This window comes from Pseudovirgaria hyperparasitica (assembly GCF_010093815.1).
Source record: "Pseudovirgaria hyperparasitica strain CBS 121739 unplaced genomic scaffold EJ05scaffold_23, whole genome shotgun sequence".
Lineage (NCBI taxonomy): Eukaryota > Fungi > Ascomycota > Dothideomycetes > Acrospermales > Acrospermaceae > Pseudovirgaria > Pseudovirgaria hyperparasitica.
The window spans coordinates 159,768-182,239 of NW_022985571.1; the positions used below are offsets into that span (position 1 = coordinate 159,768).

At 28.2% G+C, this 22,472-nt stretch overlaps 1 protein-coding gene across 1 annotated transcript; it reads left to right on the forward strand.

The window, feature by feature from the left end:
• Positions 1-2,175: 2,175 nt before the first annotated feature.
• EJ05DRAFT_542189 (uncharacterized protein) lies at positions 2,176-3,915 on the forward strand. The gene is made up of 2 exons (XM_033749708.1): positions 2,176-2,719; positions 2,768-3,915. The coding sequence occupies exons 1-2, from the start codon at positions 2,226-2,228 to the stop codon at positions 3,852-3,854; spliced, it is 1,581 nt and encodes a 526-aa protein (XP_033595537.1). The 5' UTR covers positions 2,176-2,225; the 3' UTR covers positions 3,855-3,915.
• The last annotated feature ends 18,557 nt before the right edge of the window (positions 3,916-22,472 follow it).

Below are 22,472 nucleotides of genomic sequence, written 5' to 3' on the forward strand. Positions count from 1 at the left end.
TATATAGTCTCTAGGCTTCTTATCTATATTCTTATATTTAAGGTATACCCTTTATATCTAGAGACTTATATATTTAATATAGTATATATTTATCTCTAGTATTCTAGTAGACTTAAAGAAGAACTTATATAGCTCTATCTATAGCTAGACTATTAGATATATTAACTATAGAGAGATCTAGAATTACTAATTCTAGATTCTCTATATACTTTTTCTAGTTAGTATTCTTTTAGAGCTATCTCCCTTATTATTTATTAGATATAGATATATCTTCTATAGTTTCTATATACTTATAGTTAGAGTCTATCTATATCTTACTTAGATAGTAGTATTATACTCTATAGCTTATATATTTAGTAGTAAGGGTAAGGTTAAGTATAGATCCTTTCTTATTCTATTTATATTTCTTCTATATAACTTTTCTAATAGATATAAGAAGGTATAGAAGGTCTTAGTATTATATATATTATTCTTTTACTCTAAGTTCTTTTCTTATAACTATTAGATCTCTCTACTATCTATAGTAAAGATTAAAGTTATCTAGTAGAATATATTATTCTAATATTATAATACTTTCTAGTATAGTATCTAGTATAAGTAATTCTTTCTAGTTATAAATATTATAGATATAGAGAGACTCTAAATTTATCTAGAGATATAATATTATTTAGAGATTATCTTATTTTATATAGAACTACTCTAAGAGTAGAATTAATTTATATATATAGAATAGAACTCTTCTATCTAGGCCTAGAAGATAGATAGTATAGTACTCTAGATATATTATTAGTTTATTAGTTTAGTTATATTTATATAGTTTCTAGATAGCTATTATTATAGTATCTATCTCTTCTAAGAGTATTATCTAGTTTTCTTATTTATATTATATATTTATCTATATAATAATAAGTATATCTTAGCTTCTTATTAGATACTAGAAAATACTTAGATCTATATACTAGTAGTATTAAGGTATAATTATCTCTATATAGAAGCTATTTTAAGGATATCCCTAGATTAGTCTATCTTTCTCTACTTACTACTCTAAAGAGTTTTTAAGTATATATATATAATATCTCTATATATTAGTACTATTATATATTATATACTAGGTATATATATATTAGAAGTTATTATACCTAGTATACTCTATTAATTAATATATATAGATTACTATATTACTCTAAATTAACTAGTTTTAGTCTCTTAGAGTATAGAAAGTTTTTCTATCTAATTAAAATTATAAGAAAATAAGTCTTTAAGTTAAAAAAAAGTATATAGCTATACTAGAGATAACTATACCCTATATAATAGATATACTCTTTATTAGTATTAAGGTATAGAATATAAGTAAATCGTTAGTTAATTAGATTATAAGAACTAGATAGTATAGTAGTAAAGATTCTAAACTACTATTTACTTATAACTCTATATCTATATATTATCTCTATATATATAGAAAGACTAGAGTTATTATATACTAGTATATATCTATTCTATAACTACTAAGTAGAGTTATAAGTATATAGAATAAATAGTTATAGAGTAAGAGACTAGATAAAAGATTATATAGATATATTTTTAATATTTAATAGAAGAATCCTTCTATTACTAAATCTATATTATAAGTATATAATTTATAGTTTTAGATTAATAGATCAAATAATAGAAAATATAGATATATTTCTAATATTTAATAGAATAATAACTCTAGAAGTACTAGAAATACTTAATAAGAAGTAGAAGAACTCTAGAATCTATTTAGAATAATACTAGAAGTACTAGAAAGTCTAAAAGTATTAGAAGTATTATTTAGTCTCTAATATAGATTATATATTATATAGAAATTATAATAGAAGATTATATAAGAGTTTCTATATCTATAGCTTTATCTTATATATTATAGCTTTAATAAGAGAAGATAAAGTTATTAGAGTACTACTCTATTCTATATAATATAGATTTTTATTATACTTAATATTATCTACTATAAGTAATTAGTTAGAATTTATCTAATAGTATAATTAACTATTTTATTTATATAATTTAACTTAATCTATTATATATAATCTCTATACTAATTTCTCTATTCTATATATATATCTATGAATATCTTATCTTATCTACTATATATTACTATAAGTACACGTGTTTTGTCTTATCGTGTTGCTTGGTATATCACCTACCTTCAGTTTTCTCTTCACCACCTGACCACCTATCTGCCAATGGCATCTCCTCCAAGTTCTCCACCACTGGCTATATTACCGCAGCGGCCCTCTAACAAACGTCAACGCTCCGGTGAAGTTACCGACTTCTTCTCTAGTGATCCTGCGCCCGTCTTCTCCTCAGATGACTGGCAAGATGCGTCGATAGAGCAGTATGAAGCACCGCGGAGGAAGAGAACATTCAGGGGCCCATGGTGGAAAAGCTGCAAGAGATGGGAGCCTGCAACTATGCTGACATCAGAATCCCATGTGATGTCCCTAGCAAGGAACCTTGACAGCGGTGTATGGATAGACAACGATGATAGCATTGCGTTATCGTCCTCTTTATCGACTCTACTTAACGGCCCTACTACTACCGATACCTCCTATCAATTGACATTTTGTCCTGATTGGCAGCAAAAATACCCAGCGCCATTACTTTCACAGGCTGAGCTGCAGGCTCAAGGATTAGTCGAAAGTTGCCTCGAGCAAGGCACGCAATATGTCGACATGAGGTATGTATGGTCTTCAAACCATGGTCATAGGATTCTGATTTCAAGCAGCAACTTGGGCTTGGAAAAATTAGATGGGAGCATAATCCAGCCGATTAGGGCTTTCAGTACTGTTCCCATGGCATGCGACCGCGACTTCCGACCACAACTTAAGATCCTATTGTCAATGAACTCTCTTCAAACTTTGCCGAAAGAAATCTGGGAGCTAAATCATATCGTTCACCTCGGTTTACGTCAAAACAGATTAGAGACCTTATCCCCCAACATAGCAAAGCTCGTAGATCTACAGTCCCTCGACATCACTGGAAATAAAATCCGCTGGCTTCCATGGGAGCTTCTATCATTGATCACCCCGTCGAGGAGCCTGGCGATGTTTCACGTGGAGCACGGAAATCCCCTACTCATGCCATTCGAAGGCTTGCCCGAGTTCCCATCATGTATACGTGAACTAGCCATAGGCCACCATCAAGATTTTGTACAAACCAAGCCCGAGACCAATTCCGGCCACGCAACTGAGATGCAGAGGTGGCTTTGCAGAATCGGTGAGACAATCCATGCAGGCAAATTATATGGTGAGGGTTTATCTAACAGCCACTGTATACCCTCAAAGCCGTGGCTCGTAGGATGCTCGGAAATGGCCCGCTTTAGTAGCGATGGTACACTCGCTAACGGTTCACCAATTGCTCCTTCACTCGTACCTCTAGAACAGAGATCATTAAAGGCGTATTTGGTGGACGATCTGCCCCAGCCACAACGAATATCTTGTAGTCGTGTGGGCTCTCTTTTTGAGCTCTCACTTCGAAGAGTAACAGCGTTAATATCTACAGAGCAACTTCGGAAATATGTACCAGATCTCCCAGAAGGGCCCTTCCAGCGTGCTCTTACAGAGGCTGAACACGTTCAAGCTGACGGAGGTCGTACTTGTTCTGTTTGTGGCCAATTGTACATCCTTCCTCGAGCAGAATGGATGGAATTTTGGCATGTTCATCGCTCTGGAGCTACGGCTGGCATCAACGGCCATCTTCTCCCATTTCTCCGAAGAGCTTGTAGTTGGCGCTGCGGATACACCGCCTTCTGTAATATAAGGAGTGCATATGGTAGATACGCCGCTAAGTGTACTATAAATTCATTTCCATAACAAGAGGATTAAGATAGAGACATAGTATATTAGGAATTAGCTATGAACGGAGCCCTTAGGCACGTGTGTAGGACGTGTCCTTCCATATGTGTTTTCGACTTTATAAGTAATGTTCTCTACCCTTAAAGTAGTTTAACATATCTACTAATAAGCTAACCTACTAATAAATATTATAATTTAAGTATAACTCTAAATATCTATAATAATAATATTATTATTATATAACTAGGTAGAGTAGTTTACTCTATAGATATATACCTTCTCTAGTCTAAGCTATTATATAAAGAGAAACCCTTTTTTTAAAAGAAAAAACTCTCTTCTCTTTATAACTATATCTTATTAAGTCTATATATCTTCTTAAGTATATAGCTATTAGATATATCTATAGATCTATAATTAGCTAGATAGTATAGTAGTAGTATACTATATTACTAGAAGCGTTTATTATCTAATATTATAGGTTTAAATTCTATAATAGCTACCTTTTTATATACTAGTTTTTATATACTCTACTAAAGATATATAGAGTTAAGTAAGTATATAATATAAAGATTACTATTATATAATTACTTAGTTCTAAGTAATAGTTAGATAATATAGTAGTATTATATAATAAAATTATCTAACTTAGCTATCTATCTATACTACCTTAAGTAGTAGAGCTAAGTCTAGAGTAGCTAGATCTAAAAAATCCTACTTAGCTTAAATTATAGAATATATATATAGAGCCTTATCTATCTCTATAGAGTCTTATCTACTCTAATCTAGCTTAGCTTATACTTACTCTAGCTTAGTAACTATAAAATAGATAGTAGTATCTAATTAAGTATTCTATCTACTAATAGATAATTATATAGTTCTAAAGAATAATTTCTAAATTTAGTCTAGCTAGGGTTAGTACTAAGGCACGGACCTATTAGATATATACCCTCTCTAGTATTAGTTATCTTAATTAATAACTAATATCTAGCGTAAAGCTATATTTCTATAGATAGAAAAAACCCGGTAGTATAGAAATAATAGACTAGGCCTAGCCTAGTAATCTATCTAATTATAGAAGAGATAATACTTACTATAGTTAGTTAGGGTATTATTAAGAGCTAATACTAATATAGTAATAAAAAAGTCTAATTTTAAAAAGAATAAGAAGTAAGTTTATTATCTAATAGAATTTAAGAACTTAGACTAGACTAGGTTAGATTAGTAATAGGGTCTAGTTAGAGAGCTAATTATAGAAGGTTTTCTTATATATATAGTAGCTTAGACTAGAGAAGGTCTATACCTATAGAATATATATATAGCTATATATATAGTTCTTCCTAGTTAAATACTAATATTATTATATTATTATAGATCTATAATCTATATTACTATTATTTTATTCTTAGATAATATATATAGAGTATAGAGATTATTAGCTAAGGGTTACCCTTAGCTAATAATTAGAGTTCTTCTAGAGTTCTTCTAGTATATACTAGAGTCTATCTAGTATATATCTAGTTTCTTCTAGTATATATATTAAGATCTACTAGTACTAAGAGAGTAGAAGATATATAAGTATTTACTAGATAATTTTCTTAAAGTACTTATTTAGCTAATATATAATATTAGAGGTTCTTATTATAGAATAAGTATTTATCTTTATATATAGAGATCTAGATATATTATAAGATAGTATTATATTATATATCTCTAATTATATACTTTATACTATAGAGATATATCTAGAATATCTCTCTAGTATAGAAAGTATAAAAGTTCTATAGCTTCTATTTAGGCTTAGAGAAGAATAGATATTTAGACTTTTATAAGCTCTTTATATATCTATTTACTTAGTTTCTTCTATAGTTCTTAAATCTACTCTAAATATCTATTCTATTAGAATATCTAATAGACTTAAAGAGCTTCTTTCTACTTATTCTAGATCTATAATTATATAGTCTATATAAGTTTTTAAGGGTTCTACTAGTATAAGAAGGTATCTAGATTATCTTTAATCTCTTATATAATCTAACTTAAGTATATCTCTATTAGATACTTATATTATATTTAAATCTAGTCTATATATAGAAGTACTTAATAGTAGATACTAACTTATATATATAGTATAGTAAAAGTATATTCTATATATTCTATATATTTCTATACTTATTATTTAATAAAGTATATTACCCTCTATATCTAGTAGAAGTTCTATATATTTATTATATTTATCTTATATTATAGTAGTACTATATTAGTAGCTTTATATATACTAGATAGGCTACGAAGCCTTATAAACCGCGTCCACGTTATCGTAGCTAGGCAATGCCTCTATAGAGGTAGTAAGAGATTCGGAGCGGCGTTAATAGTAACCTAGTCGTCGCTAGATAGATGGTTAAAGAGTTTTCGCGGAGCGTCTACCTTACTAAACCACGCTAATATAACCTAGCTAGGGAAGTATATACTTCTATTCTATCCCTAATAAACGCGTTAAGAGAAGTTCACGAGAATAAAGGGATAAGAAAACCATCTAACGCGCTACTACTATGTCGAAAGTAGGCCTAAATCTATTTTACTAACTAGGTAGAGGAAGCGGAGATTCTAGTAGCGTGATAGGATACCTTAAGGCTTAAACGGCTCTAGGAACGTAAGGAACACGTCGAGGGTAACTAAGAAACTACTACTAGAAGAACTTATTAAAGCTAACTCTTCTATAGTATTAAACTACGTTTATTAAGCTATCTAGTACGACTACTAGTAGTATAACTCTATTAAGACCTTTCGCTCGATACGAGATACTACTTTACTACTAATAGGTAGAGTAGCTCCCGCGTACGAGAGATGTTATAGTCTACTATAGAAGGTGGGATACTAGAGTATATAGATAATAGTATATAGATATAGATAGGAGGCAGCTATAGGGACCCTTTAAGAGTAGTAGAAATAAGTCGGGTTAGTAGGAAGAGAATACCTAAGTCGCCTAGGCGTATATACGTAAGGGATTTAGAGGATACTCTCCTATAAGATATAGTTAGCCTATTATAGAGAGATCCTTATAGGTAACACGAAACTAAAAAGTAGTAATACTTAAAGGCGGGGCGTGGTATATAGTAGTAACTACTAGCTCTAAGGACCTTACCTCTTTAATAGGCTCTAACCCTTAATATATCTAGAAGTAGATAGAATTATATTCTAGCTAGAGAGACTACTATATAGCCTAAGAGAACGGATATATATATTAATTTATAAAGAGATAGAACGTATCGCCTATAAGGCATATACGCTAGTATTATAAGTTTAAGGAGTAAACCTTATAGTTACCTAGCTAGGAGAGGCTTCGGTTACCTCTCCTAGTAGAGCCGGAGGTATAAGCCTAGAGGGAATAAGATAAGGCGAAAACAGGAGTAGGGCCTAATGGTATAGGGCACGTCGAACCTATAGGAGTTATCTAACTCCGAACTAGAGGCCTAACGGACCAAACTGGTTAATTCGGGGTAAAACAGCGATTTACATACATTAAACAATAGAGTACACCGAGTATAACAACCTCTAACACACGTGCGTACATGTAGCGTATAATACACGATAATACCGACGTATAGAGATACTATATATATACGCTCGAAGACTCTTTAATAATATAAGTATAGACTATATCTAATAAACGCTAATACGCTAACCCCCTTTTATTAGTTAAGGGCTACCCTTAACTAATAACTATAGCGGCCTTAGGTATCGTAATACCCCGGTATACGCCGGATATACCCCTACTAGTATAGTAGAAACAGCTATATAGCGATATTAATATAGATAGCTAGATATCTATCTAAAATATAGGAACTAACTAAGGGTGCGAAGCGCTATAGATAACCTAGACTAAGGGGACCCTAAGAGAGAAGACCCTCCTAGATAAAATTAAATACTAGATAATATATATAGAGAGGGACGCCGAGGAGGGAAAGAAGACCCTCCTTTATATATTCTGAGACCTTATCCGGAATCTAAGAGAAATTATAGAGGAAGAAAGGAAGTCGTTACGAGAGGAACCTAGTAGTAGACTTAACTAAATAGAAGCTAGTCTACGGAGAATCTAGAAAGAGCTATTCTAAGGTAAGCGCCCTAACACGTAGGCTTAGATTATAGTAACACCTAGAGCTACTATACTAAGGACTACTAGGACTATAGATAGAGTATATAGTATATATATCGTAATCTAGGATAAGGACACGCTAGCGTAGGTCTAATAGGTATCCCTAAAGGAAATTATAAATAAGATTAATAAATAGAAAGGAATATAGTCGAGTATTATAGCTACTAAAGTTACGCTAGGTAGGGTAGTACTTACTACTATAACGAATACTACGTAGTAAAACATCTCGCGAGATCTAAACGTGATAGGTAGTATCTTCCCCGGCGCGTCTATTAGGGTAGCTATATATCTAATTATAGTATATATAGTACCCGTATAGGGATAGGCTATTAGAGTAGAGAATATTACGTGTATAGAATAATCTAACACGCGAAAATATCTAGGGATTAAGATTATAAAAGCGTAGTAGAAGAATCTATAGACGATTAAGACGACGGCGAAAAAACACTCTACTATAATTATAGAGCTCTAAGACCCCGCCCTTATATAATATATTATATAGAAGGGATTCCTAATAGAAGGAGAGCTCCTTATAGCCGAGCTATAGGATAGAGTATAGATAATAATATAGTGCTTTAACTATTAAGGGTATAGATATACTATATAAAGGTACTTATAGAAGACTAAGTACGGATAGTACCGTAGGGACTATACTATCTAGAAGTGCCCTCACGAACCGCAAGGAGATAGACTAAGAAATAGAGATATAGTATAGTATTTAAACTACGACGGGAAATACCCGTTATAGTCATTAATATATATAAAATATAAATAGGTTATAGAATATATTCGCACGATAAAAGCGAGAGGCGTAAGATAGTTATAGAATATAATACCTACCACGAGCCCTTCCTTTATAATACCCCTAACCTCCTCTCTAGAAGGTAGTTAGGTAGGATAGTAGACTATTCTAAAGATAATAGAATAACTAAAAGGCATAGTTAAAGCCGCTACCGCGCGAGGATAGTCGCCCCTCTAAGGAATAAGTATATAGGTATATATACTCTCTAGTACCTAATAAGGGACTAGAATATACTCCGAATTATATAGATAAATATATAATATAAAAGAGAGAACTAGGCGACGCTTCTCAAAGAGACTAGGGCTATAATACTTACTATCTAGGAACCCTATAAATACTACTAGACGAGTAAACTAACTATACACCCCGGATACTATACTATACACCCTCTAGGACTAGAAAGACGAGTCCTCTTCTATATTTATAGGTTAATACTACTCTTATTATAGTTATATACTAAGCGCGATAACCTTAGAATAATACTATACCTATAAATAGATATAGGCCCTCTATATATATATAATATATATAACTAATAACGTGTACTTATACTAGACGAGATGCTCGAGGGTACTACGGAACTAGGGTAACATATCCTCCTAGAAGACTTTAACCTCTACTACTAATAGTAGGGAGGCCTAGCCGTAGTTAGAGAAGAACTTAGAGTAAGGGAACTACGTACCCGCTACCACGACTTTCTATACCTACTTATACCTATAGAATAAGTTATATAGAAAAAACATAAATAGGACGAAGACGGGTCTACGCTTAACCTTACCTTCGCTACGAAGTATATTAGTTACCGGATCTAATACTACCGCCTAGGCTAGGTATAGACGGATTCCGACTATAAATATATAGAAACTATAATAAACGTGTATACCCTAAATAAATAACGGGGACGATAGATATAGAAGGACACCGACTAGGAAAAGTACCTAAAGGACCTAGAATCGGCGATTCTAGATCCCTCTATAGTCGATATATCTAACGACCTAGCCATAGACTAGGCCGTATAGACACTCCTATAAATATACTAGAATATAAGAAATAAATATATACTATACCGAATATACCGGCCCCCGGAAGTAAAGGGGATTCCTTAAGTATAGGAAAGTAGATAAGACGTCCGAAGGCTATATAGACGCGTATACTATATAAGAATACCCGAGTCATAGAAAGAATAGAAGGAAGTAATATAATAACGTAATAAAGTCCTCTATAATAAAAGGCGTAAATAGTAGCGTATAATTACTAGTTAATAGATATAATATATAATAGGGCTATGGTATATAGCGAAATAGGCTAAGGGCGTAGATACTCCGATACCCCTACTACTTATACCTCCCCTAATATATTAGGGGAGAATATACTCCACGGGCCTTAAGAAAACTAAGGCCCTATAGAAGGCCATGTTCCCTCTCCTAGAACTAGTAGACCTATTAGATGTTTACGGCGCTAAATACCTATACGTAGTAGATATCCCCAAAGAAGTTACGGAGGAGGACATACTTAATATTATTAAGACACTCCTAAATGATAAAGCACCCGGACTAGATGGAATTCTAAATTAATACCTAAAAAGTACTATAAAAGCGACCCTACCGCTTATTACTTATATATTCTAAGTATACGTCACGTAGGGGTACCACCCCTAGAGCTTCTAAGTCGCCTATACTATTATACTCCCGAAACTAGAAAAGAGCCCTAACTCTCTAAAGGGATAGAGACTAATCGCTCTTCTCTTCTACCTAGGTAAGATACTAGAGACTATAATAGTAAAGAAGATAAGTACCGCGGTATAGGAATATAATCTCCTCCCTCTAAACTAGAAGATAAAGGTAGATAGCTCTCTAATAATAGCTATCTAATATATTATTAAAGTCGTCTAGGCCGCATAGAAATAGGGACGGGTAGTATCGCTTCTCTCCCTCGATATGGCCGGAGCGTTTAATAAGGTAAACTATATAAGACTTATTCATAACCTCCGGATAAGACGAATACTAGAATAGATTATATACTTTATATAGTTATTCCTTATAGGAAGAATAACTTAGATATATATCTTTAGATACTAGAGCGAATATAAAGAGACGGTATATAGTATCCTATAAGGGAGCACCATCTCTCTAATTCTATTCCTCTTCTTTACGGTAGACCTTCTTTAAGAAATAAAGTATATAGAGGTAGTTGGATACGCTAATAATATATACCTTCTAGCTATCGATAATAATACTAACCGAACGTATAGACGACTAGAATAGGACTATAAGAGGTGTCTCTAGTGGGTAAAACGCTACGGAGCAAAGTTCGCCCTAGAGAAATACTAGCTTATATACTTTATTAATCGTTAAGGGAAATAGATAACTAGGGAAGGCGAACGACGCCTCTAAATTAACGCATTTAACGAACTACTAGTATAAAGCATGTACACGCTTAGAGTTATACTAGATAGTAAGCTTAAATAGGGACTATAAGTAGTATACGCCGTCTCTAGGGCTCTCCGGGTAGAAGCCGCTATATAATAGATTATAGTCTCTATATAGGGAACCGCCCGGGATAAGGCACGCTAGCTATATATATCTATAGTACGACCCGCCTTTACGTATAGACACGAGTACTAGTATACGGCCCTTATATAGACTAGGTAAATAAAGCTTAAATCTATATAGAACCGTATACTCCGTCTTATATTAGGTGTATATAAAGCTACTAATACGGTGCTACTACGACACGAGATAGACGTTATAAGTATATATAACTTCTACTAGATATAGAGGGTAGTATACTTTACTAAATAATAAGTATAGGAATATATAGGAAACGTAGAATATACTTTCGCCGTACTACGTGTATAAATTAGTATATATTACCACGCACTTCTATATATAGACTAGAATCGAATACGGTATAGGTACTTAATAGAAGCCGACTCTAGCTAAGTAGTATAAGAAGTCCGAGATAACCCGGACGCTCTTCTAGACTAGTAGAGCCTTTAAGAACTTATAAAAAATATACGGTTATAGACTTAAGATAAGTAGAAAGAGGTACTCTATACCTACTAGACCTCCTAGTAGAATAGGTACCTAGAGTAGATTTAAGGGCTATAGAAGAAACTAAGTAAATAGATATATAAAGGGCTAACGAAAGCCTAAGTATCTATACTCATCTAAGCCCGAACGGGCGCTATAGAACTTCTATACTATATCTATAAGAGAGGCGTTCCTAATACCTCCCTATAGTATAAGGTATACGGCCGGAGAGATATAATATACTACTATCTAGCTATATACCCTAACCTCTATATATAACGGTAATAGCTTATCTATATTATAAAGACTTTAGATATTATATAATAGCTTAATAAGTACCCTAAGGACGTCTCCTAATAGATACTTATATATCTACTACTCCTCTAGTACTAGTAGACCTAGAAATATATACTAGAAGAGACCCGGTATACGCTAGTAGTAACCCGATATATACCGGAAGAACCCCGGGAGAACCCCGATTATTAGTTAAGGGTAGCCCTTAACTAATAACCTCCGCATCTACACGTACTACCTAAGGGTAAAATAATAGTAATATAGGCTATAGGCTAATAGGCGTACCCTATAGCTATATACTTAAGACGAAATAGAGGTTTAATAAGATGTAGTTATAGATATAAGGAAGTTTTTCTCTATAGGGTTTCTTCTTATATAGTAGCTTAGACTAGAGGAGGCATAGGCCTATAGAGTACTACTCTACCTAGTTATATAATATTATTATTATTATTATTATTATTATTATTATTATTATATATACTAGATATAAGATAGAGTATATGGTTCTATATAGATTTAAGCTTTATTGGCTAGCTTATATAAGAGCTATATACTAGTACTTATATCTATATATAAAGGCGAGTTATACTATAGAGATATATAGCTAGTATATCTTATTCTAGATAGTTCTTTATATAGAGACTATAATCTAATATATAGTAGCTTCTATCTTAAGGGCTCTAGATATAATATATATAATCTATAGTCTCTATTTAAGTTTATTATTAATTATTATACTAAGTATATATATACTCTATATTAGTAGTTTAGAGAAGATATCTAATCTAGAGTATTATTTATTTTCTCTAGTAGTCTATCTTCTATAATAGTTAATAAAGTATATAAGTTAGTATTTTTTAGAGATAAACTTTACTCTATAGTATTTTATCTACTAGATATATATCTTATAGTTATATTTAAGATATTTATATATTAGACTAGTATAGAAGGCTATATCTATAGCTCTATATATAAATATCTCTAGCTTAATTATATAGTATATTTATATACTTAAAAAGAATATTTCTCTACTTATTTTAATATATATATATACTCTCTATTACTAATATTTAACTATATTAGCTTTTCTTTACGTTTATAGGCTTCCATAGACATTAATTAATAGACTTAGTTATTAAAGAATCGATTATAAGTATTATATAGACCCGTTCTATTATATAAGAGAACTAATAAGTAGTTATAAGGTTAAAGAGTACTTATAGTCTATAGAAGAGATAGATATAACTTTATTATATCTACCTTAAGAAAGAGTAAATCTCTTTCTTTAGAGAGACACGTCTAAGAATAGCTTACTATAATTTTAGAGATTATACCCGGACTTTAAACTTATAGAGAGAGATTAAGACTTCTAAACTAATATAGAGGAGATACGTTAAGTAGCTACTAAGATAATCTAGATCTACTAGGTTAAAGCTATAAGTCTAGAAGCCGAAAACTCTAGAATTACTAGAGGCTAGCCTCTTAGAAATTCCTATAGAATTATCAAAAGATATAATGTTTTATCTAGCGCCCGCTAGCGCCCTTACTAAAACCACGATAAAAAAACTACCTTTTACTATATATTAAATTAACTAGGCCCTAATTTAAAAATCTAGTCCCTAGTTTTATAGCTCTACCTATAATAAGTATTTTTATATACTTTTTATTCTCTATAGGGCTATACTTATAGATAAGATAGGTTTATAAGCCTCTAGTATTGCGTTTAGTAGTAGCTTGAAAATTCACATGTCTTAGCCGTGGATTTTCCAGCGTGCCTTAGTACCTTAGTACCTTAAATTAAGACTACACGTAGTCTACTAGCTATAGACTACCCTAGTTATAACTAAAAGTATATATATAATAGTCTATATAATAATATAACTTAAAAGAACCTTATAGAAATAGAAGATAAAAAGAGACTAAATAGAGTAATAAGAATAATAATAATAGAGCCCTTAGAAATCAACTATAATAAATTAGTAGCTACGACTATAAAAGAATATATAGACTCTAGTATAAGTAATATAAGGGATAGTATAATATATAGAAGAGGTACTTATAATACTATAGATAGCCTTAGATAATAATCTAAGACTAAGATAGATATCTATAGAGAGAGCTAATTATAGATACTTAGAATAGATATTCTAAGTAGTCTACTAAGTAATTAGAAATAGAATACTAATATTCTAAGTAATATACTAGATACTTAGAATAAGTATTCTAATTAAAGAATCTTAGTAGAACTATATAGACCCTTTAAACCTAACCTCTAGAGATAGTTCTATAGTAATTAATTTAAACTTATACTAATATAATTACTACTTTACTTACCTACTAGCTAATTACTATTTATACTCTATTAATACTTACTATAAATCTACTTATACTCTTCTAAGCCTTCTAAGTATCTTTATCTTTAGAAAAACTAGAATACTTTATATAATAGACTACTTTAGAGATAAGCTATATCCTTACTAGAGAAGGTTTATTATAGTTTAATTACTACCTTAGACTCTAAAGTAAGTATTTATACTATCTATTTAAATATAAAAAATAGTAAATAATAGATAGTTCTTATCTTTATAAACTACTCTATAAGTTCTAACTATAGAATAAGTTAGATATCTTATTATAGAATTAGAGAAGTAAGTTATAGAGCTCTAGAGAGAAAATATTAAACTTAGAAAAGCTAAAGAGGGCTTTAAAAGAAAAATCCTAGAATCTTTTAAAGATAAGTAAAGCGAACTCTAAGGATTTCTAATATAGATTAGAATATATCTCTAGATCTACTAAGTCTAGAACCTAGAAGAATAAGTTATATTTACTACTAGATTACTAAAGAAAGATATACTTATTTAGTTTAAACTCTACTTAAGAGACTTTATAGAAAATAATCTATAGAATTAATAGAATAATACTACTAAGATCTTTAAATATTTTAAAGAATTTAAGAAATATATTAAGATAATCTTTAGAGATATAGATAAATAAAGAATAGCTAAGAGATAGATCTAGTAAATAGTCTAAATAAAATCTATATCTAACTACGCCTCTAAATTCTAATAAATCTTAAGTTAGTTAGACTAGAATAATAAACCTCTAATTCTCTAGTTCTATATAGAACTCTATAATAATATTAAGGATAAAATCTCTAGAGAGAGAGACTATTCTACTAATCTCTAAGAATATATTAAGCTTATAGTCTAGATTAATAACTAATTATATAAGAGACGCTATAAGAAAAGAGAGAAAAAGATCTTTTAATCTATACTTAAATAAGATACTAGAAAGGGCTATATTAATAAGGCTCTAAACTATTTATATAAGAGATTCTATAATAGACCTATACTAATAGAACTTAGTATCTTATAGATAAAATATCTATCTAATAAAGAAAAGAAGTAACTAAAGAAGAAAGATAAGTATCTCTACTATAAGGAAAAGAGATACTATATCTATAAATACCCGAAAAATAAAAATATAAAAAATTAGATTAAGAATCTAGTACTAAGATAAGAAAACTTTACTATAGAAAAAGAAGAAGTACCTTATATAGCTATATTATAGACTAGTTATACTAATAACCTCTACTTTATATATAAGTTAGAAAAGAATAGTATAGATTAGTATCTAAAGAAAAGAAATATTTTAATAGCTAGTAAATAACTTCTATTACTCTATAAAAAAACGGAACTATAGAAATACTTAGATATAATAAGAAGATCTAAACTAACTAAAGAAATAGTATCTAAAGAAGTAACTATAGAAGGAAGTACTATAGAGGAAGATAGTAAGAAAGAAACCCTTACTATAGAAGAACTATATAATAAGTTAATAATAGACTAAGATTCTAGTACTTACTATACTATCTATTATTATAGAAAATATATAAGTAAGAATAATAGAGACCTACTTTTAGAAGATATAGAGATTTAACTAGAAGATAACTAACTTATCTTACTCTACTATAAGAGATATAATAAGACCTTCTAGATTATCTATCTCTATAATAATTATCTTTAATATCTCTATAAAAAGCGAATCTAGAAATAGTTTCTATAATAGTACTAGAATTAAGTAATTCTAAAAGCCTTTAAAGATAAAGATATATAATAGTATAAAATAATAACTAAGAAAACTAATGGAAAACTACTTTATATTAAAGTAGATAAAAAATAAGATTTATCTAGAGAACTAATATATCTAATACCCGGATATTATATCTAGATCTATCTAATATCTAAGACTATTATATAATATAACCTTTAAATAGACTTAGGCGAAATTAAGAAATAAGTTTAATCTATAATCTAACTTATATAGAAAATAGAATAGAAACTTAGTAAGCTATAAAAAAACTAGAAAGGCTAGATATACTAAGAGAAATAGCTAAGCTAAAAAGAAAATCTCTTATATCTATTAGTAGCTTAGATAACGAAATATAGATATCTCTTAAAATTTAGCTCTATTAAAAATACTCTATTAAAGTATTAATTAATAGTAGAGTATAGTCTAACTTTATCTCTCTAACTATAGTAGATAAACTAAAAATACTCTATAATAGTAAAGAAGAACTATATAAGCTATCTATAATTAAAGGACTTAATATAGAATATATTAATAGAATAGTATACTTAGAAATAGAACCTTTAGATTTAGTCTTAATAATAGAATACTAATAACTATAATTAGATATAGTAGAGCTAGAATAATATAACTTAATTCTAGAAATACTATAGCTTAAAGAAGTTAACTCTATAATTAACTAGAAAACTAAGGAAATTATACCCTAGGAAACGTTAAGACCCTTAGAAACTATTAAAGAAGAATTAGAGATTAATAAATCTATAAAGGCGCTAATAACTAGAAAGTCTATCTACTATATTTAGAAGCTTAATAATAAGTAAGATAATATTAAGAGTAGACCCTTATATAAGAAATATATAGTATAATAAAGTACGTCTATAGATAAATAGATTTAAAAAATAAATAACATACTTATACTAAAGGACTATTACTAATATTATATTATCTTTAAAGAAGAACTTAAGATAAGACTACTAAAGTATAGTCTATATAACTATATAATAATACTCTAACTAGGAATATTATCTATATTTAAAAGTATATATTAACTTACTAAAAAATAACTAGAAATAATACGATAATATATTAAGAAAATAGAAGTAAAAGAATATATCTAACTATCTAAATTACCTATAGAATATCTAATACTCTTTATACTAAAGAAAGATAGAAGTAAATAACTCTATATAGACTATTAATATCTAAATAATATTACTATTAAAAACTAATACCCTTTACCCTAAATTAATAAGTTATAGAACTAACTTATAGAAGCTTAGTACTTTACTATAATAGATTTATAAGAAGTCTATAACCTTATATATATAGTAGAAGAAGATAAATAGAAAATAGCCTTTTAGACTTATTATAGCTACTATAAATATCTAGTAATACTATTTAGACTAACTAATATACTAGCTATATTTTAGATACTAATTAATAATATATTAAGAAAATACCTTAACTACTTTATAATAGTCTACCTAGATAATATATTAATTTATTTAAAGAATCTATTAGAGTATAGAGAATATATATATAAGATACTTTAGAAACTATAAATAGTAAATCTACTAATAAAATTAAAGAAGAGTATCTTCTATATATAGAAAGTTATATTTCTAGAATTTAAGATTATACCTAGAGAAATATAAATAGACCTAAAGAAAATTAAGACTATTAAAAAATAGAAATAACCTAAGATAGTTAAGAAAATCTAAGGATTTACTAGATTTACAAACTTTTAAAGAAAATTTATATATAACTATTCTATAAAAATAGCCCTACTATATAAGCTTATAAAGAAGAATATAATATTTAAATAGAAACTAAGATAGAAATAAGTATTTTAGTAGTTAAAAGAATCTATTATAACTAAACTAGTATTAAAGATATATTAAATAGAGAAACTTAGAGATAGATATATTAGAATTTACTATTAAAGGGTAGTTAACCTAGATAGATAAATAAGAGAAAAGATCTTCTATAGTATTTTACTTCTAAAAATTCTAAGGATTAGAAATAAACTAGCTAATCTATAAAAAAGAACTCTATACTATTATTAAATACCTTAAGGAATAGAGAAGCTATCTTTATAGATTAGACTATATAATAAAAATATATACTAACTATAAGAATCTTATAACCTTTACTATAATAAAGGAACTATAAAAGAAGTAAATTAGTTAATATAAGCTTCTTATAGAATTTAATATTTAGATTATATACTATAAGAAATCTAAAAGTAGAAGAGCTAACGCCCTTAGCTAATAAGCGGAATATAAGTAAAAAGAACCTACTATAGAATAGACTATATTAGAAGTTACTAAAGATAGAAACCTTAGACTAATATAATATATTATAGTAATATAAAAAGAATTTATACTTAAAGACTCTAAGGGAAGAAGTATAATTCCTAGAGATAAGATCTATTACTTTATTAAAGAATTCTATAAAGGTCTAATATATAGATACTAAGAAGAAATAAAAACTTATAAATAATTTAAGAGATACTATATAATCTATAAGAAAAGATAAGTTATTAAAGAAGTTATATAGAACTATATTCTATATAGTAAAAGCTAATCTAATAGATATAAACTATATAGAGAATTCTAACTAATTCCCCTACTATTATATACTTAGAAAATAATCTCTATAGATTTTATAATAGATCTACTACTCTTAAGAGAACTAGTTTTATAAGTATAGTATAATATTATACTAGTAGTAGTTAATAAACTTATAAAGTATATCTACTTTATACTATATTAAAAGAATATAGATATAGAAGAAATAGTCTATATATTTCTATAAGTAGTTATAGTAAACTATAGATTATCTAATAGTATTATATCTAATAGAGATAAGCTCTTTATATTAAACTTTTAGAAAAGCCTAGTATAATAGCTTAGAATAAGTTACTAACTATTAATAGTCTATTATCTATAGATAGATAGATAAATAGAGATTCTAAATAGAATACTAGAATAATACTTATAATACTATATTAATAAATAATAAAATAATTAGATAGAACTACTACTACTAGCTTAATTCGTCTATAATAGTACAATAACCTTAATAACTAAAACTTTACTATTCTATATAAACTATAGATTTAACTCTATAGCTAGCTATAATTATAAACTAGAAGAATCTATACTAAAAGTAAAGATTAAGGTAGAATAACTATATAAGCTATACTTAGAACGATAAACTAAACTTTCCTTTATAAATAAAAGAATAGTAAAATATATAAATTAGAAAAGAATAAAGAGACTATCTCTAAAGGGGGAAGACCTAGTATTCCTTATATAAAAAAACGTTAAGATATAATAACTAAATAGTAAACTAGACTTTAAGAAGATTAGACCTTTTAGAATAAAATAAAAAATTTTAGAAGTTAATTATAAACTATCTTTATCTTAGAATATAAGGATATACCTAGTATTTTATATCTTATTACTAGAACTAGTACTATATAATATAAAAGTTAAAACTAATATTAAAACTATAGATAAAGAATTTAAAGTTAAAAAGATTCTAGAATCTAGAATTAGTAATAGAATACTAGAGTATCTAATTAAGTAGAAGGGCTATAGATACGAATTAAATACTTAGAAATCTAGGGAATATTTAATAAACTACTAGTAACTATTATAGAAGTTCTATTAAATAAACCTAGATTCGCCTAGTTCTCTATACTAAGCTAAGAATTATTAAAATCTAAGGAAGAATTTAGAACCTCCTCGGCGATAACTCTCTATTATTATTTAAGTTACTTCTTCTTCTTCTTAAGGTCTATTACTAATAGATTCTAATAAAGTATATTATTTTAATAATACTCTAATAACTTCTACTATTTCTCTAAACGCTCTAGATATATAAAAGTAGTCTAAGCGTTCTACTAAGCTTTTTACTAGATAGTAGCTATATATTCTTTCTCTAGCTTAAGGCGAGCCTTCTTAGAATAGATCTTCTTATCTAGAAATATTACTAATCTACCCTAATAAAAAGAAAGAAGACTTATAAGATAACTTACTTAAAGCTTTAATTCTATACTTACTTACTAAATAACTCTAATAAATATACTCTAAATACTTATTAGACTTTATAAATACTACTCTATAAGTTAAACTATATTTCTTATAAAATAAGTAAGAGAAAGGTATTTTATTACTCTTATAATTAATTAAGATAGATAAAGTAACTCTCTATTTTACTAGATTAGACTTAGAAGGCTTAACTAATTTTATAACTCTAGATATAATAGAAGAAAAGAGAAAGAAGCTCCTTACTAGAGGAAGTTAGAATAACTATCTACTTATAAGTAGTAATAGAAGTACTTTAGAACGAAGTACCTTAGAAGAGGTATTATATAATAAATTACTAGCTATAACTATAGAAGAATATATAGACTCTAGTATAAATAGTATAAGAGATAGTATAATACTATAGATAGCCTTAGATAATAATCTAAGGCTAAGATAGATATCTATAGAGAGAGCTAATTATAGATACTTAGAATAGGTATTCTAAGTAGTCTACTAAGTAATTAGAAATAGAATACTAATATTCTAAGTAATATACTAGATACTTAGAATAAGTATTCTAATTAAAGGACCTTAGTAGAACTATATAGACCCTTTAAATCTAACCTCTAGAGATAGTTCTATAGTAATTAATTTAAACTTATACTAATATAATTACTACTTTACTCGCCTACTAGCTAGTTACTATTTATACTCTATTAATACTTACTATAAATCTACTTATACTCTTCTAAGCCTTCTAAGTATCTTTACCTTTAGAAAAGCTAGAATACTCTATATAATAGACTACTTTAGGGATAAGCTATATTCTTACTAGAGAAGGTTTATTATAAATAAGAGGTTAGAAGATTAGCTTCTTATAGAATAGAATAAGATAGAAAGTACTAATATTATAGAAATATTTAAACCTCTTAAGTCTAAAATAACTATACTTAATAAAAGTATTCTTAAACTTAGTAGACTAGAGTTTAAGATATATAAGTACTACTAGTAGAGATATAATAATAAGTTAAACTATAGATAGCTATATACTATCTACTACTTCTATATCTAGTAGCTACTCTACTAATATTCTATATACTAGCTTATCTATATAGTCTATAGATCTAATTATAACTATTATCTAATTTTATATCTATATTATATAAGGTTCTAGGGACTAGAAGATAAAACTATATTCTAGTATCTAGATAACTTAATTAACTAGATACTAGACTCTAATAACTACTATAGTACTAATATAATTTAAAGTAGTATTAGTTTTAATAATAAGTAAAAAGATAACTATACTATTATTATTCTATAATTATATAAATTTTTAGAAGAATAGTAGATCTAGATAAAGCTCTATCTAGAAGTTAATAGATATAGTATAATTACTACTATTAATAATAAGATCTATAATATAGAGAATAAGAAGAGATTTAGTCTATTTATATCTATATCTTATAAGACCCTTAAGGTCTATATATCTAGCCCTCTAATAATATATAGTACTCTAGAACTAGTAAAGAGAGTAAGATATATAATACTTCTATAGTATATCTCTATTAGTTCTAACTATATAATAATAGAGATACTAGAAATAGATACCTAGAAGTAGCTTATAGTAGTATATAGAAATCTAATACTAGAGTCTATATCTCTATCTAGTTTCTTAAATAAGTATAGCGCTATTCTATATACCTTTTCTACTACTATCTAGCTCTTAAGTTCTAATATAGTAAGTAAGACTCTTATTAGCTAGAAAAGATAGAATAGCTAGAAAGTATATAAGAAGACTATTATATAGCTTAATACTAGACTCTAGAAGTTAAAATAAAAGACTAACGCGTGGTTTAAAGACGCTACTAAGGTATTTATAGAAACTTTAATAAAGATAGTAGAACTAGAGAGAGAGATCTATAAGAATAGATTATTCTAGAAGGAATTTAATAAGGCTAGAGGTAAGAAGTAGTCTATTAACTTTAAGAAATATCTATCTAATACTAGACTATCTAATAATATAAAGAACTTCTATAGATAGAAGAAGTCTAAGAGAATCTCTAATAATAATAATTCTATTCTATCTAAACTAAGTAATATAATTCTTAAAGAGCTAGCTTAGAATCTTAAAGACTAAGAATAGATATCTAAATCTATCTAATTATTAGTTAAGGGCTACCCTTAACTAATAATCTAGACTAATATTTATCTATAATAACTACTTATTAT

What these genes read in the sequence shown, in the direction of transcription:
- EJ05DRAFT_542189 (XM_033749708.1), top strand. Translation starts at nt 2,226, where the DNA reads ATGGCATCTCCTCCAAGTTCTCCACCACTGGCTATATTACCGCAGCGG. An exon ending in ACGCAATATGTCGACATGAG is followed by an intron (nt 2,720 to 2,767) that starts GTATGTATGGTC and finishes GATTTCAAGCAG; the next exon opens with CAACTTGGGCTTGGAAAAAT.